The sequence below is a fragment of the Ambystoma mexicanum genome, chromosome 11, assembly GCF_040938575.1.
Source record: "Ambystoma mexicanum isolate Mex_15411 chromosome 11, UKY_AmexF1_1, whole genome shotgun sequence".
NCBI classification, from domain to species: Eukaryota; Metazoa; Chordata; class Amphibia; order Caudata; family Ambystomatidae; genus Ambystoma; species Ambystoma mexicanum.
Window position 1 is genome coordinate 1,450,078,257 of NC_090934.1, and position 18,477 is coordinate 1,450,096,733.

At 46.1% G+C, this 18,477-nt stretch overlaps 1 protein-coding gene across 3 annotated transcripts in view; it reads right to left on the reverse strand.

The window, feature by feature from the left end:
• The window catches only part of SPG21 (SPG21 abhydrolase domain containing, maspardin), a 328,600-nt gene that overhangs the window by 75,246 nt on the left and 234,877 nt on the right, over positions 1–18,477 (reverse strand). For all 3 annotated transcript variants that reach the window (XM_069625084.1, XM_069625086.1, XM_069625085.1), the window contains one exon: positions 15,608–15,688. In XM_069625084.1, coding sequence (XP_069481185.1) covers positions 15,608–15,688 — 81 coding nt within the window. The remainder of the gene's footprint in view (positions 1–15,607; positions 15,689–18,477) is intronic.

Sequence of the window (18,477 nt, forward strand, 5' to 3'; positions counted from 1 at the left end):
AGAAGCATCGATATATACTAATTATTAGGCCTTAACACACTTGCAGTTAAAAAGTTAAAATTCAAGGCTATTAATGGCACAAATCACTCATATCTAATGCAGTAAGAGCACTACACTGCAACACAGTAAAAAGCAATTTGGTTTACAATGCAAAAATGGTTACCGGGAAAGTGACAGAGAGAATGTTAGAAAACCTATCCTACACCCTGCCTTGTATGTATACGGTAGGGAGCCTACTTATGCTGTCCTTACCTGTCTGGTAAGAAGTTCCAGTGTCTTCAAGCGTTCAAGATACAGACACATAACTGAAAGCAGGCGTGATGTGTTTGGAACTCTTCCCCTGCATAGGTTTTGGCTACAACAAGGCATGTAGAAATGTAGTTTAAAGTCACATGTTTGAGGCGGAAGAGTTCAGAACTAATTTTTATTAATTGTGCTAGTAGGGCACTGGGTTTTTGACCCTCGCCGTACTGTCTGATTTGGCAGCCGCGGGTTAGGAATTTTATTTCTCGCTCTGCCGACCGCAAACTAACTCCAATCAAAGGCATCCGCAATACGCAGGGTACGCTGGTACACACAGACGAGGAGATGGCGGAAGAATTTAGATGCTACTACCAGTATTTAGAAGACACAGAGTTGTTTTGGGTCGAAAGTCAGCTAAGGGAACCGCTCAACGAACCAATCACACAAGAAGAGATCCTGGAAGCTATTAAGCCTCTTCCAAACTCCAAAGCCCCTGGCCCGGACGGCCTCACCGGAGAATTGCATAAAGCCTTTGTGAATACTCTGGCCCCTCTCCCGGCAGCCGTGTATGAGGAAGCCCTAGAAAAAGGCACTCTCCCCCAGTCTACCTGCGAAGCCAAAGTCGCCCTCTTGCACAAGCAAGATAAACCTCCAGAGCAATGCGCATCCTACCGTCCCATCTCCTTACTAAACCTTGACAATAAAATACTAGCGAAGGTTCTCACGAGCAGGTTGATGCTGCTGATGCCCGCCCTGGTACTGGCACACCAGGCAGGGTTCATACCAGGCCGCAACACGACCTTTGGAATCAGACGGCTGTTCGCCGTCATGGAGGCGTTGGACCCATCCCAGCAAGCAATCGCCGTCCTGCTCGATGCTGAGAAAGCATTTGATTCGGTGGAGTGGCCATTCCTGTTCGCAGTGCTCACCAGGTTGGGACTAGGAGCATGCTTCATTAAACTAGTATCCCTCTTATATACTAACCCACAAGCCAACATCATAGTGGGGCCAGCAAAGTCAGCTACCATCAATCTGTGGCGCGGTACCAGGCAGGGTTGCCCGCTATCAGCTCTTCTATTCGCCTTGGTAATGGAGCCACTTGCCTCTAACCTTCGGGAACAGCGACAACAAAGATGACTCATCATCGGTCCACATAAACTCATCATCTCACTGTATGCGGACGATGTCATGTTATTCGTACGAGATCCCACGGATAATTTGAACCTGGTCATGAGAGAGGTGATCAAATTTGGTGCAGCATCTGGGCTGAAAATCAACCAGTAAAAATCCATAGCGTTCCTACTGACCTCGGCGACCAAACCTTTCGCAGATGACTTCAAGCTTACGTGGAAGACATCCAAAGTCCGGTACCTAGGAATACAACTGTCACGAAACCACCAAGAAGTGTTCCATGACAACTACGAAGTAGTTGCCAAATAACTGCAGGAGAAGGTGGCTCGTTGGAAAACCTTACCGCTAACCCTCTGGGGAAGAGCCTCCCTAGTCAAGATGGTGATCTTACCTAAGCTGTTGTACTTATTCACAAACATTCCCTTATTATTGCTGCAACCCTTCCTGAAAAAATTGAAAAGCATGGTCCTCGATTTACTATGGGCGGGCAAACCGGACAGAGTGGCGCATTCAACATTGACTCTTCCAGTGACGAACGGAGGCCTGGCCCTTCTTGACCTGGAGAAATACTTCTGGGCCACACAGGCGCAATTTCTTGGCCATTGGTACTCGACACAAGCAGTCAGAACCCACGTGCAGGTGGAGCGAGCCCTAGTGACGCCCAACTTACAGAGGGCGGTCATCTTCAGCCAGATCCCGGTCTCCAACAACACTATGAATGTAGTACTCTCAATGTATAAAATCTGGAAGAAACTTGCTCAAAAATGTGAAGTACGATCGAGATACTCACCCCTCCTTCCCGTCAAATTCATACCGGGGACCCCGCTGATGTCAGAGCGTTTTCCATCAATGGGTAGTAAAGCTTCAGATAAATACCCTGGGAGACCTGTTCATCGAAGATACCTTCCTGACTTCAGAGCAGGCGAAAATGAGAGGCGGGACCACAGCGCTCGACATCTTTATTTATTTCAGAACTCGCTACACATTCCAAGCACTCCTACCCGACTTCCCTTGCCAACCTCCGGCCTGGCAACTTCTACATAACGTAATACAATCACAGGGTGAAGGAAGGCTGGTCTCACAATTAGAGCCATCATCATCAACACAACCCCCCCGACAACTCCCATGCAAAAACCAGATGGGAGAGGTCCCTCGGTACAACCATCTCACAAGAAGACTGGTCATTCATCCTGAAGCAAACGCAAATAATTGCGCTCAACACACGCCTCAAATTAATCCACTTTAACTTCCTTCATCAAACTTATCACACACCAGCAAAGACCAATAAACACCATCCTGAATCTCCCTCAAGATGCGAGCGATGTGGGGCAGCACCAGCCGACTTTGTCCATCTCACGTGGGACTGTCCCAGACTGACCACGTTTTTGGAACGAGGTTCTAGAGACTACTGGAGCAATCATCGGGGAAGCTATTCAACCTGGCCACACGGCAGCCCTACTGGGAATGACCAAAATGCTACCAGCGCCAACAAGAAAACTGGCTGGCCTACTGTTAACACTTGCGCGGAGAAGGGTCGCCATGGCATGGGGCCGAGGCCCGCCCCCCACAGTCTCAGCCTGGCGTAAGGACATCCTTTATTGCCAGGATGTTGAAGCTGACTTTGTCAAACTGCTGCCTCTCCACGCCCGACCTCCTGACATATGGGGCCCACTGACGCTGTTCCTGGAGAGAGGCTGAGGATGCCCCGGCCTCCCCTGCCAGCACTCAGTCATCGACCGCGATGTTGTTGTCACTTAAGCCCAGCACTCCATGGCGCCCTATGATGAGGAACTGGCTTGGTGCGGAGTATGCCGACATCGATACCGAACACCATGATGGTGGTGCGGGGGGGATGCGGGGAGTTGGGAATGGGAATGGCGCAGTTAATTCCACCCTAATGTGGGTGAGAAGTTGTATTGTGTTTCAAAAAAACAAAAATAAAGGTTTTAGAAAAGCGAGCAGTTTGGACATGTGTATAGGTATTAGAAAGTCATTTGCCCAGGTAGATGAAGCATTTTCCAGCTACTAACATTAACGGCCAGTTAGCAATGCCTAGCAAATACCTTTTCCATGTCTACACAAAGGCCAAAACTGTTAGCATTACCAATGCAGGTTAATGGGCTTCTATAATGAAGTAAGCATCATAAGTGTTATTACGTGGCTAGTCTAGCCATTTCTTACTGGGCACCATGAATGCTAAAGCAAACATTATAAGTGTTATTACATGTCTAGACTGGCCTACACCGTGCAGCCAGTTTGGATGTTTGCTTACTGTGGTATCGCATTTTTAATGGCAAAGCATTAAAAGAATTGAAACACAAATGCTCCTGTGCACAGTTGACAACTTGCATCGATTGGATTTTTGCAATGCAGTTAAAAAAAAAAAAGAAAATTGTAAACTATTACAAACGCTGTGGCTTTTTAGCATATTTTTAACAGAAAACGTGCCGTGGAATGTGTAATGCACCATTTTAATCCATTATTGAAATATTTAATCCCCTTTGGATGGTTTGGGCTACCTTGTTACACTCGGTCCCAGTGGCATATTTGTGGACAACGTTTATGGCCCTACAATTAAAAGCATTCACAAGCCGCCACTGGATGAGAAACTGGTGGGTGAATGGGTATGAAAATGTGCATACAAGGATTGAGACCGGGCGAGGGTGATTGGACATGGATGTTTTCTCATAGGTTTTACTGGCATTTTTGGTCAAAGTGAACTCGATGAATGTTATTACATGGAGGGGTGATGGGATTATATATAGAATAAGGGGGCAGGCAGAACAAACATTTTGTGAGGCGTGGCCTTTTTTAGTCGCATAAGAGGTAAGAACACCATGATGTGTGTTCTTACATGGTGGATGGAAGCATTTGTGCAGCCAACCAATGAAATGAACAAGTTACTTCTTACCTTGTAACTTGGGATGTTCCTCTGACGTATTCCTCATCTTAGATATCTCCTTCCAGCTCTGCTGGCCTCGGAAAATTTTTCTCTCGAGGGCGCTGCGCGTCGACGTCCGCCGAGTCGATGTCCCTCGACAGCCGCCGTATCGACGTCGACATCATCCTGCCTATAAAGGCCGCGCGCAGCATCCGTTGCTCAGTTACGTTTTGTAGCCCACAGTATTTCTGTCTGGACTAGACTAATCACCCTGAAGGAGTGTAAGCTGTAACAACAAGGGAAGTAGAACTGCGGGGATGGATGGGAGGGTCGATAAGGAATACGTCGGAGGAACATCCCATCGAAAGAACGTTACAAGGTAAGAAGTAACTTGTTCTTCGAAGGGATTGTGTCCTCCGACGTATTCCTTATCTTAGATAGGCTACCATAGCAGTATTCTATTATTGGAGGTGGGAGTACTGACTTCATGCTGCCTTCTATTGATGAATAGAGTGCAATACTGCCCTTCCAAACCTAGTCTCTTGACTGGAGGAGGGATCCAAGTTGTAAAATTGTGTAAAGGTATGGACGGACGACCATGTGGCGGCCGCACAAATGTCTTTAACCGGCACTCCTCTTTTGAGGACCGATGAAGCTGCAATACCTCTGGTCGAATGAGCCCTAAGGTTTTGAGGGGGCTCTTTTCCTGCCAGTTTATAACATTCCAAAATGGCCAGAATGATCCATCTGGAAATGGACTGCTTGGTTATCGGTAACCCCAGCTTGTGACCTGTGTAGCCTACAAACAGCTGGTCTGCTTGTCTTATCCTGGCCAGTCTACTGATGTAAAAACTTAAAGCCCTTCTAGGGTCCAGCCTGTGTAACCTCTCTTCCTCTTTCCCCGGATGAGGAGGAGGATAGAAAGATGGCAGGGTAATCTTCTGAGTGATATGGAATCCAGAAACCACCTATGGGAGGAAATTAGGCTTCACTTGCAGGACAACTTTGTCTTTGTGAAAGATTGTATGAGGGGTTTACAAGAAAGAGCTTGTAACTCGCTCACCCTTCTAGCAGATGTAAGTGCTATTAATAAAACAGTTTTACGGGTAAGAAATCTTAACGAACAAGAATGGAGTGGTTCGAAAGGTGTGCAAATCAGGAAAGTTAAGACTAAGTTTAAATCCCATAGGGGAACCTGGAATGGTCTTGGGGGATGAACGTTGGTTAACTCCTTTAGAAACTGTATTACCAAGGCTAACTTGAAATAGGATGGTTCTTCCGCAGTGCGCTTAAAGATGGATAGCGCTGCGAGATAGCCCTTAATGGTGCCAACTTGAAGGCCTGAATTTGCCAAATAGATTAGGAAGGACAAAACCATTGGTGTACCACATGAAAAAGGGTCGATATTCTTTTCTCTACACCAGCTGCAAAATCTGTTCCAACGGCAGCGGTATAAAGACTGTTGCTGGCCTCCTTGCCGAAAGCAACACCTCCATAACATCATCAGGGAGGTCCCAATCCTTGTACCTCAGCCTTTCAGAAGCCAAGCGTGAAGGTTGAGGGTTTTGATGTCTGGATGGAGAACCCAACCTCCCTTCTGTGAGAGTAGGTTCTCTCTGAGTGGAAGTCGAATTGGAGGGCAGATGGATAAGTCTAGAAGGTCCGGGTACCACGTTCTCCTGGCCCAAACCGGGGCAATTAGGATCATGGTTTTCCAGAACCTTCTCAACCTCCTGATCATTTGAGGAATGACAGGGACCGGTGGGAACGCCTACAGAAGTGGAAACTCCCAGTCCACTATGAACGAGTCTCCCAGAGCTCCTCTCGGGGGAAATTCCCTTGAGCAGAACAGGTCGCACTTCCTGTTGACACTGGTGGCGAACAGATCCACCTGAGGGGTTCCCCAAAGGGCGAAGATCTCTTGAAGGACTTCCTGAGCTAGTTCCCACTCGTGGGAGACTGTGCTCTGCCTGCTCAGAGCGTCCGCTGTCAAGTTCTTCTCTCCGGCTAGGTGATCTGCCGATAGAGAGATTCCTTCTTGGATTGCCCAAAACCAGAGCTGCATCGCCTCTCTGCACAGAGGTAGTGATCCTACACCTCCTTTTTTGTTGAGGTAATGCATGGCCACTGTGTTGTCCGTCATTATCAGGACATCCTTTCCTTGTACAGATGGCAGAAAAGCCTTCAGCGCAAGTCTGATGGCCCTCAGCTCTAACAGGTTGATGTGTAGTCTGGACTCCGATGGAGACCAACGACCGCTGATGGTCAAGTCGTTGGCATGGGCTCCCCACCCCGTGAGTGAGGCATCCGTGACTACTGTTATCTCCGGCCAAGGTTGCCAAAACTGCTCTCCTTTCAGAATGTTCTCCTGACAGGCCCACCACTGAAGGTCTCGAGCCACCCTGCCGGGAACCTGAAGATCTGTCATTCTTCCTGAGAATTGTGACCACTGAGTCCTCAGTGCCCACTGGAGAGATCTCATTCTCAGGCGAGCCTCTGGCACTAGGAAAATGCAGGATGCCATGAGGCCTAGCAACCTCAAAAAGTCGAAGGCTGGGAGATGTTGGGCATTTTGGAACTTGGTAACCATCTGTAGAATATCTTGAGCCCTCACCTCTGGTGACGAGGCTTTTCCCAGGGAAGTGTCCAGGATCGCTCCGATGAACTGGAGTCTCTGTGATGGTATCATTTGTGACTTCTTTAAATTGAGGGAGAAGCCCAGTCTGTGAAGGGAGTGGCAAACGTGATTTAGCTGGATCTGAGCTTGTTCTGAAGATACAGCCCTGATCAACCAATCGTCCAGGTAGGGGTAGACGTGAATCCCCTCCCTCCTTAGACTTGCCGCCACTACCGACATTAACTTGGGGAAGACCCTCGGGGCGGAGGTCAGCCCAAATGGCAGTACCCGAAATTGATGAGAGTTGCCAATTGCGAACCTCAGGTATTTCCTGTGTTTCAGATGGATAGGCACATGGAAATAAGCGTCCTGGAGGTCCAGAGATACCAACCAGTCCTGGAACTGAAGGGCCGGAAGGATCTGAGAAAGAGTTAGCATCTTGAATTTGTCTTTCCTGAGGAATTTGTTCAATTCTCGCAAGTCCAAGATGGGTCTCAGTCCCCCGTCTTTCTTTGGAATGAGAAAGTAAGGGGAGTACCAGCCCTTGTTCCTCTCCACTACAGGTACCGGTTCTATGGCACCTTTCTCTAGCAGGTCTAAAATTTCCTGCAAGAGGAGCGGATCTGGAGCTTTCTGAGAGATGATCCCTGGTGGATGACTCTGAGGTATGCGTAGGAGAGGCAGGCAGTAACCTTGGGCAACTGTTTCCAATGCCCAAGCATCTGACGTGATAGCCTGCCATTCCGCCAGATGTTGAGTTAACCTGCCTCCTACAGGTGTCCTGTGAGGGAAGTCCTCAGAGTGGTTTTGGGGCGGCTGATGCAGATGCCGATGGTAAAGAGGCACCTGCTGTTGCTGCGGCTTTTGAATATCTACCCCATCCACCTCGGGTAGTTCTTCTTTGTCCCCTTTGAGCCGGTCGTCCTCTACCTCTTCCGAATGCGGAGTAGAAGCGAAAGGACTTGCCCCTCGCAGAGGTTCCTGTGGGACGAAAAAGTGTCTGATGAATTGCAGCGCCTAGGGGATTTCGCTGCTGCTTTTGATGTCTGCAGTTTTTCTAAACTGTCATCCGCCTTTTTCCCAAACAAAGAAGACCCATCGAATGGCATGTTCAAGAGCCTGGCTTGCACATCTGGGGCAAAACCAGACTCTCAACCAAGCGAATCTCCTGGTTGTTGTACTTGCCACCATTGCTCTGCTGATACTGTCAGCCAAATCAATGCCCGTCTGGAGGGATTCGCACATAGCGTCTTTACCGTCCTATATGATATTTAGGAACGCCTCCCTTTCTTCTCCTTCCGGGATGCAGTCAGCCGCTGTAGAAGCACACTCCCAAAGTGTATGGCTGAATCTAGCAAGGGTGCAAGTAGCATTAACAGATTTTAACGCCATGCTACATGCCGAAAAAACGTTCTTTGCCATAGCATCATATTTCTTATCGTCCCTGTCCTGTGGGACGGTAGGGTAAGCAGTCTTGACATCAGTAGAAGATGCTGCCTGTACCACCAGACTTTCTGGAGATGGGTGTTTGACAAAAACTCCGGGTCTGCAGAAGATACCCTGTATTTTGTAGACAGCTTTTTATTTACTGCCGGGACGACATCTGGGGTTTCCCAGTTCGTCATAATCTTCCTCTGAAGAGCTTTATGAAAGGGCACTACAGGATCCTCCTGTGGACCTTTGTCAAGAATATTCGTGAGGTCATCTTGTTGGAAAGCCTGTGAAGGTGTTGACCACCCCATAAATTCTGTGATCCTGGCCATTAAGGCTCTATAGGGGGTTTCAGCATGCTCCCCCGGGTCTGGCCTAGCAAACTCCACCTCAGGGGAAGTGTCTAACCCATTGCCTCATGTAAGGAATCATGAAGATCCTTTAACCTGCGTTCTTCTGAGGATAACTCCTCTCTAACTGGGGTTGCAGGTCCCTGCAACTCAAATGTGTCTTCCTGTTCAGATAGTTCTCCCTCTTCCAAAATTCAGGGCATAGTTCTCAATTGTTCTGAACTCACAAAGGGTGTAAAACCCATCTCCAAGGCAGAGGGTGCCAAACTTGTCATAATCGGCCTCGAAAACGATGTCGTCGACGCCGAAGGCTTCGGGCGTGGCGTCGAAAACAAAGGCGGAGGCCTCGAGGTCCTCGATAGAATAGGGATTCTGCTCGAGGAAGTCGACAATCTTGACGTCATCGAGGACCTGGAGATAGTCACTGGGTGCGTCATAACCGTGACCTTCCCTGGCGTCGACGCCGGTGTCGAAGATGACGTCGAGTCGACAGACCCGTGTGTCGAAGGTCCCTTCGACAACGGCGTCGAAGACACCGACCTCGGCGTCTACGGAACCTTCGTCGACGGAACCTTCGAAGAAGGTTTTGAGGTCATAGCTTTACTCGAGGGTTCGTGACGCACTCGAGAAGCTTCCTTCGCCGGGTACTGCGACTCGCGGCGTTTTTGACCTTCGGGTCTTTCGACCAGAGCATCGCTCTCGGCAGTCTTCGAGGGGGTCGAGGCCGCTTTCTCGAAGACGCTCATCATATTTTTGCAGAATTCCTCCCATTCAGCCCGGGAACTATGTTTCGTGGGGCAAGGGATTTTCTTAGGAGAAACAGAGGAAGAGGAGGACGGAGAAGGGGATCTTCGACGTCTACTCTTCGAGTGCTTCGATCTCGAGGAGTGATGGGACCCACTCCGAGACCTGGAGCGCGAATGGTGACGAGGAGACGAATGTCTCGACTTCGTCGAGGAAGAAGAAGCTTTTGAAGTCTTACCTTTCTCCAGCTTCCCCCTACGCTTCTTCAGGGCCTTAGCTGTCATGGACATACAGTCCTCGCACTCCGAGCAATGGTGTTCAGCTCCCAAACACCACAGACAAACTCTGAGGGTCAGTCAGCGACATTTTTCCCACAATCTCGGCATTTTTTGAAGCCGGACCGAGGGGTCGTCGGTTCCGACGAGGAAGCCATCGAGTACGGATCGAATATCTCGAGGTAAATAGGATAAATTGTCTACGAAACTGAGCAACGGTATTCCGAGGCACTGAGTAAGCGCGGAAAAACGGAACTGAGCAACGGACGCTGCGCGCGGCCTTTATAGGCAGGATGACGTTGATACGGCGGCTGTCGAGGGACATCGGCTCGGCGGACGTCGACGCGCAGCGCCCTCTAGAGAAAATTTTTTCGAGGCCAGCAGAGCTGGAAGGAGATATCTAAGATAAGGAATACGTCGGAGGACACAATCCCTTCGAAGTGTCCTTTCTGTAGCAACATGTTTTGCTGGCATGGAGGGCAAAGTAAACTTGAAGAGTTTTCGTACATTGTGATGCGAGAGGGGGCAAGCATTTGTACAGCCAGCATGAACATGTTTTCTTCCTGTGGCAGGAGATTTTTCCTGGGATTAAAGGCAAAGCCAACAAGAGAATGTTTGTACATCGGGATACTGGCATACACTGGCAGAGCCAGCAAGAACAGGTTTTCTTAAGGTATTATTTTTGTCTGTAATGTAACTGGCCACGTTCAGTAGACTGGTCCATGTGGGTGCCCAGAGCCAGGCATGGCCTCCTTGTTTCTACACTCAGTGAAAGATTTAAGGTTTAATACACATTTATATCTTGCACCTAGTGCAATGAGCGGACTGCCCCTACACCAGCATGATCAACAGGCATATTGCACATTTGCAGTGACCAAAGCCGGCCCAGAGTGTGGAACAGCCTGTGTCCAGTCGAAAGCAAAGCAGCTTCCTGTGGGCTAGACTCAATAGAGATATGTAAGTGAGCGCCTTCAGGATCTGTTATACAGAGCAAATCTGTTATGTGAATGGCCAGATTGAGCTGCTGCCGTCAGATATATATGCAAACTTCATCTGCTTGCATCCCACCATGAAGATCTACTATCTTCAGGAGAAGCCAGAGATATTGGGGCGTCGACAGCTTATGGTCTCATCTGCCTGGTCTGCAAAGATCACAATATTCTGGTTCAAGACTTGCCGACCTTGACACAACATAACTAAAGCAGCCTTTTGTTTACACTGGGTAAGCAGTCTGGCAATTCACCTGATCTATCCCACAGCAACATATTGGAAAAGCTGAGGAGTGCCAGACAACTAAGCATGCTAGCAGCAAAGACCGTTTCAGAAGAAGGACCATCTTGTAGTTGTTGCCCTCCTACAACTGATTAAGCCTCAGCAACAAGTGGTTTTTCAACATCAAACAGTGCCTCATAGTCAAACGATACTGCATGCAACATTAAGCAATGTGTTGAATGTTGCGACAGCCAAAACCGCAAGACCACTGTTCAACTTCTTGAGTTTAGCCTTCTCACTTGAAATTAAAAGAAACCTCAACACTGTGCAGAGAAGCAAGGAGGCCCAAGGATACAGCAAGACGCAGACTCTTCCAAAGGACGCCATGTTATCAAAAAGATTGCCCAGAAGTCCAGCATGCGGAGGAAATAACTCCATTCCAGCAGAAACTGCTTCTTCGCCTTACTTGAAGTCTTGCACATTGCAGACTCAGCAGACTGGCCCAACAGGCATTCTCTGAGTAGAAGCATTGCCTTGGTCTGTTATTCAGCAGACCCATATTAAACTAAAAAAAAGGAAAATAAAGAAAAGACAGTAGTCTCACTCTTACAAAGGCAACAGTCAACTTTATAGTGACGAGAAAAGGGATGTACTATGCATATGTTCTATTCTCATTTTGCCACTACATTTCAAACACTGCTTACAAAGAGGTCCTTGATTTAGTCAGTGAGACAGAGCCCCTTGGTCTTCCAAATTAGACTGAAATTCGGGTGATCAACAGGTTTTGCATCATATAAGATGCAGAAATTCAGGCTTGAGGAAAAATTGTGACAAACAGCAGACAACACTCTAATACAGAAACATAGTTTGGAAAGTGCCGCTTGCGTAAAGGAAAAAATAGGCAGGAGCATTGATGGATAAAGCAGAAAATAAGGTCTAGCAGAGAAAAAGGTAGAGCTAGAACAACAATTAGGATGCCTACACTTGAGAAAAGGATTGTGGGTGGCAAACGGTTAACAGGCGTAAACCGGCAGGATAACATTTCTCAAACAAATGCCATCTCTACCTGTGCAGGAAAGAAGATTAGTTCATGATTGTAAAGCATTTTCCATGCATTAACATGATGGTCATGGCAATCCGCTGATGGTGATTAATGCTCATAAAGATGATAAAAAAAAAAAATTATAAAAAAAAGAAAAATAATTTAGTAATTTTCCTGGTTTGGACAGAAGAAATTCAAATCTGCAGAAGACTTGGTGAAAATCTGCTAACATGTATTTTTGTATTTTTGCAATGTCAGAAATTCCATGGTTACAGTGGGGAAATGTTCTGTAAGCCCCCAAACATTTTGAAATCTCCAGGTGATTTCTGAAATCTGCAGATAATGATAAAAGCGTGTGCTCGCAAGACAACTGCATTATCTGCAGAAAAATCTTCCCGACAAGATTTGGACTCGCTCTAGTTCTGGATTGGAAGCATTACCGACAACCCCGCAAAAGAACTCAAAAGGACGGTCATTAACATTAATTGATAGACTGCAGACAACATTTACTGCCTCGAGGCCAATTAGGACCTTTATAACGCAGTCAATCTCTTGTTTATTCTGCAAACAATGTTAGTACTCATTCGCAACTTCCCGGATTATAAAACGCTACTGCCACAACATGCCGTAGCTTTTCAGATCTCAAGAGGAGTCCTCACTCTGGATAATCCCTCTCCCACAAATAATGGGCACAAGTCAATTTACAGGCGTGCAAAGATCCAGAAAAAGATTCTCCCTTGTAAGAAAAGATAAATTAATCAGGTATTGTGTCAAAAACTTCTTATCTGCCTATGCCACCCTGTGTCGGCATCTTCCTCCCCAATATTTCAATAGACGATCATGTAAACTAAAGGGTCCTCTTTGTGCTGGGTATATGTTTATGGATTTGTAATGCACTCCTGGTACCCGAGGACTTAAGGGTGCAGACAGAAGAACAACACATAACAGAAAGACACATACCTAAGAAATCTGATTTATATTACGGGTGACTGGCTTATTGAGATCTAAGAAAAAAGAAAAAAAGTCTTCAATTTCTTCTTAAATTCTTCTGTAGAAACAATATTTCTGAGGGCCGGAGTCAAGGCATTCCATGCTAATGGTGGTGCTGTGCTAAATGCTCCATTGCATACTTTGCATTACATCGGGGGTCTTTTTAGAAGATTTGTCATCAGATCTCAAAGAACAAATGCTAGGTTTTTTCACAATGGCTTCCTTAAAATAAGCTGGCATCTGACCCACGATACATTTGTGGGTTATGACTAGCAACCTGAAACGTACTCTGGCCTGTATAGGGAGCCAATGTAGGCCCTGTCTTGCTTCCGACACAAGGTCTCTGCGTTGAAGTCCTTTAACAACCCTCACTGCCCCATTCTGTATAACCTGGAGGCGATTGAGATGCCAATTAAAAGACTACTACAATAATCCAATTTGGGGCCAATGATGGCTCTGGCTAGACTCTCTGCATTTTTCTTGGAGATCAAAGGACGAACATGGCAAAACAAATTAATGAAGTAAGAGGATGAAGAAACCGGACAATTCACGCGAGCATGTTCAGGTTTGTGTCCAATACAACACCCAACGTCTTCACCTTATTCTTTACTTCAGTAGTACAATTGTCTATACTGAAATTATTGTACATCGGGCCCAATTTCTCCAGTTTAGTATCTGAGCCAACAATCATGAGTTCGGTTTTGGCACTATTCAGTGCCAAACCGTTCACCACTATCTACTTTTGGATCTTCTGATATGCTTTATTGATGTGCATTTCTTCATCATAACGTGAACCTGAAATTAGAATGACACATTGTGCATCAGCGGCATAGTTGGCGAAAACAATCCCTTCTTGTTCTAACATAAAGAAGAACGGGATCATAAAAATATTATAGAAGCACGGCGATACGGAAGCTCCTTGCGGGACCCCATATACCAACGGAATCGGTTTTGCCTCTGCTGAGTCACTCGCCCTCTCACCTGCCTGTCGCTCAAGAATGATATGATCCATTGGGTTGCCTGAGGTGAAAAATTGGCAATTTCCCTTAACCTGGTGGAGAAGATGGAATGGTCCACTAGGTCAAAGGCTGCCGAGAGGTCCAAGATCATAAGTAAAGCTGTTTGGCCTTCATCCAAACCTTGATGCAGATGAGATTTTAAGGCCATCTCTGTCCCATGATTTTTGCAAAACGCAGATTGATATTTGTGAAGAATCTGGTCATTGTTTAAGAAGAGCGAGATCTGATTATATGCTACTCTATCAAGAATCTTCAATAAAAACATGGTGTTTGTAACAAGTCTATAATTGGAAGACATCAAAGGGCAGATATTAGATTTTTTTAATAGAAGAGTGATCTAGGCATTTTTTTATGTCATCCGGAACACTATTTTGGCCAAAGAAGGCATTAACAAATTTCGTGAGTGCAGGAATCAGTATAGGTGAACACTCCTTAATCATGATTGCCGAACATGGGTCCCCCTTACCAGTGGTAGTTTTTAGTTGGGCAATAATTTGAGCAAGTTCGAATTCTGATACAGGCGAGAAGTTTAATATCTTAAGTTCCTTATCCTTCTTGGGTAAGGTAAGGACAATTGGCTTCCAGATCATTTTTGCTGAGAGATAATTTGTTCTCTTCAATGGAGTCCTTAATCTTCTCCAATTTATTGAACATAGCTTCCTGGATATTTACAGCAGAGATTTTTTTAGAATAGGGTCTCGACTAGGGCCCTGAATATGTTCCTGCTCTTTTAATATTTTAAAGAATTCCTTGCTATCTGACTCAACGTTCACTATTCTGACATAAAATGACTCCTTTTTGGCTATAATCATAGCCAATGTGTAGGTGGTAGCAGCTTTTTTTTATGCATCCAAGCTATGAGAGTCTCGACATTGTCGCCAGGCATAGAACAATGTAATTTTCATAGCCTTAAGCTCTGAAAGGTTATTGTTAAACCATGCATTACTTCTGCGTTTTGAATGGTTTTTGATCTTGAAGGGCGCTAGCCTCTTCGTGGCTGTGCTAAATGAATTTACAAAAATATTTGTAATTTCTTCTAAACTACCTGTGTTGCCAATTTCTGCATGCAAGGTCATGGCCCATGAGCTGAGATTTTCAAGAGTCAATTTCTTGTGGCAGTCTTTTAGTAAATTAATTAATACGGGTCTGAAAATATGTGCAAAAGTGATCCATCAAGGGCAGTGTTTGACTTCGATATTTGGAAGATTGAGGCTATTAGAGGAGACCCAATCCAGGCTATGTCACTTATATGTAGGCTCTCTGATGAAATGGACAAAGCCCAAGGAATCTAGTGCAGTCTCCATAACCCCTGCATTGACATCCATATCACTGCCTAACCAAAGATTGAAGTCTACCAACAAAAGTAGTTTGATGTTAGGTTTGAGGAAGGATAGCAGATAGTTACTCAGTTGTATCGGGAAGGTGGAAGGTGGGTGCTTGGGTGGGGGACGTGTATAGCAATAGAATATGGAGTGTGGTTGAGCAGATTTGTCTCCCAGTTATGAATGCACTCCCAAGTGGCATTTCAGGACATCTTAAAGGAACCACAATTATCGCATGAAATCTGAACAATAATCTGCCCGTTGCCAGAAAGCCCAAACTACCAGCAAGACACCAGCCTCTTTGCATGCATCATACAGGATATGTCAACAATAAGTCTTTGTGTACTCACTCTATCCAGGTGCAAGTCATCCAGCAATTTCCTGAATCCATCACAAAACTCCAAATGGTCCCAGTAGATTGGATACTGCAACTTCAGAGAAATATATTAAGAAGGTTAATTATCAACTTCTTCTGAAACCTTTGGAAGGCTTTGTACATTTGTTATTAAACCAAGTAACCAACAAAAGTAGGAAAAATAAACCATGCTGTTTTAACTAAGCTTAGTCTTTATTCTACAGACTTAACATGGCTGGTTGGAAAAACATGGTTAGCTCAGAAAAAGCACTTCAAGATCCCGTTACTTTAAGAACTGTACGTGGCACCAGAAAAACCACATAACTTTAACCATATCCATTGCTGTATGTTTTCTTCATTGTGCAAAAAAAAAAAGGAGAGCACATCTTAATAGTCCCGTAATTACAGAAAGGGGAATGTTTCTCCACTCTTGGATCTCGCTCTCCCTACTTTCAAACGGATTATGAATCTGAATATACAGCATGTAAGACTGGGGAGAATTTAGCACATGCATACCAGGTTCTAAGAAAAGAGATTGCAGGAAACATGTTGGACGAATAATATCTATTTTTAAGACAAAGAAAGAAAAGCCTAAAATAAGGCATTTGGAGCAGCCCATGTGGCTGCCCTGGTTTTTCACTATTCGAATGAAATATTCTTGCTATGCCTTTCTCAAGTCATTTAGGTACCCGAATCCCTTGAAATGCATCACCATGGCAAAGGCAGGAGCCTGTTCACCTAGCGAGAGTTAGCTTGTTAGCTTTTTATACACTGTGTAAAACCACCATGTGGCTTAAATCATGCTACAAACACCAAATCATGCTCTTAGGGGTTGACATGCGACTCTTAGAAGTTCCCGGACTGAGAAACGGGAGGCTGGCCTGGGGATAGCAGCAGCCTGAACTGCCAAACAAAACTGTAGGCCGCAGACACAGTGCAAGCAGCCCAAGATCTCAGTTGCTCATGCCTAATCCAGTACATGTTCTCCAAGGAAGCATAGAAGCAGGGCAAGACACCACGCCGGTTAATAATTTTCCACCCACGATGGGTTGGGGCCATCCATAGGAAAAGGGGAGGAGGGAGGAGGCAATGACTGGAGGAGGGTAACCACAGGGGCACCCGATGAGGAGTGCTAGGTGGAGACAATGGAGAGGAGATGCAGAGCGGGTTTGGACGCAGAGGAGATGGCTAGGGGCTACACATAGCCAGGCCACAGCCGGTGAGAACACAAAGACCTGAGGCCCCTTAAAAAGGCCTGAGCAAGTATGCAGCCCTGTGTGGTCACCACAGGGGAGAAAACTGATCAAGCAGAGGTGAAGGTGATCCAGACATGCTCCATCACAGATGCTGAGACCAGACACAAAACCAAGGGTTTTGGTTAAAAAAAAACACCTTTTGGTAGCATTGACATTACTGAGAATCATCCCTCCTCCCCACAAATAAATCGAAGCTGCTTTGCTTGCTTTTCAGGGGGCTGTTGGAAAAACTGGCAAATTCAGATTTCTGAATGTAAGGGTTTAGAAGGAGACCACCGACACACAGCTAATATTGTTGTGCTTATGCACTTATTTGGGTCAAAATAAAAGCAGAAAGCTCTAACTATCCCTAACACGAAGAGAGGTTTCCCTACCGCAACTAAATACGAAGGGCTCGGTCAGGATGCCCTTCTAAAGAAAATAGTCCATCGTCCTGTATCAAAACCTATTTCCGTCCCTTACACTCTAAACTAACCAAGGAAAAACGAGGATGCCCTCCCTTCAACAAGTGATGAAGGAATCGCTCCCTTGTCCGAGGAATGATTCCCTTACCTCTGGCTCCTTTGCAGCTTTTCGTATCTCCAGGGGTAAGGACTCCCTTCCCCTGGTTGGTTTCCAGCTTCTCTTCCATTTGTAAGGTAGCCCTAGTTCACTATCCTGCCAGGTACTATGATTGCTCATATTATGGCGTATTTAGTTAGTATAGCAGACCTGGTTCACTATCCTGCCAGACACTGCTAATGTCTATATAGTGGTCGGAATAACTTATTTGGGGTTCCCAGACCCTCTCATCATTTATTCATACTGTTTCTTGTACTTAGGGTCCCAGTCCCCTGTTTCATATGCAGTTCATTTAAAGTCTCTCACAGGCTTTCCTCCCAGCCTTAAACTCCAGGGTACTTTTACCCTGCTTAAGGTATTCCCAGATCTGCCAAATCTGTCCTCCTTTGCCACCAGCTAGCCCCGGCATGCCCCTACCTGCAGGGAGCATCTGCTCAGGCTCTGGCTGTCTCCAGGAGTCTCTATTCCACCCGTGCTCTGCGTTGTCCGCCCCAGCCACGGTGTCTCTGTAGCTGCTGCTTACTACTACACTACTTTGCTGCCGTGCACGGTGCAATTCCTTCTCTCAGGCAGACCTTCTTGGTCTGCTTCCAGCAGGTGTAAGTGATTTCAATCCGGCACTTCACCTAAGTCAACGCCTAGCGTGTAAGGCACAACTGAAATCCTTATTTATTTGTGTCTAAAAGTTCTTTTATTCTGAACGATGTACCACTTATATCACGCCCCTCTCCTGGAACACCCCCCCCGGTCACACTAAACCAGGAATCAGGCTGGTTTGCAAAGTTAAAATACTTATTTATATATTCACAATATAATCACACTATTTTCAATGGGGATACAATAATCACCAATGGGGTGATGTCACACTAAGCAATCTCTTTAATCACAAGGAGAAATGAGCAAATACAATGCAGCACAGCAATAATACTTGTGTGGGTGCGTGTTCAAATCAATAGCAATGTAGTTACTCTTTCCCCCTGCACACCCCTCAATCCCCCAATATGATATGTAGAGAGATAGGAGGAGAGAGAACAGGTTTCAGGAATGC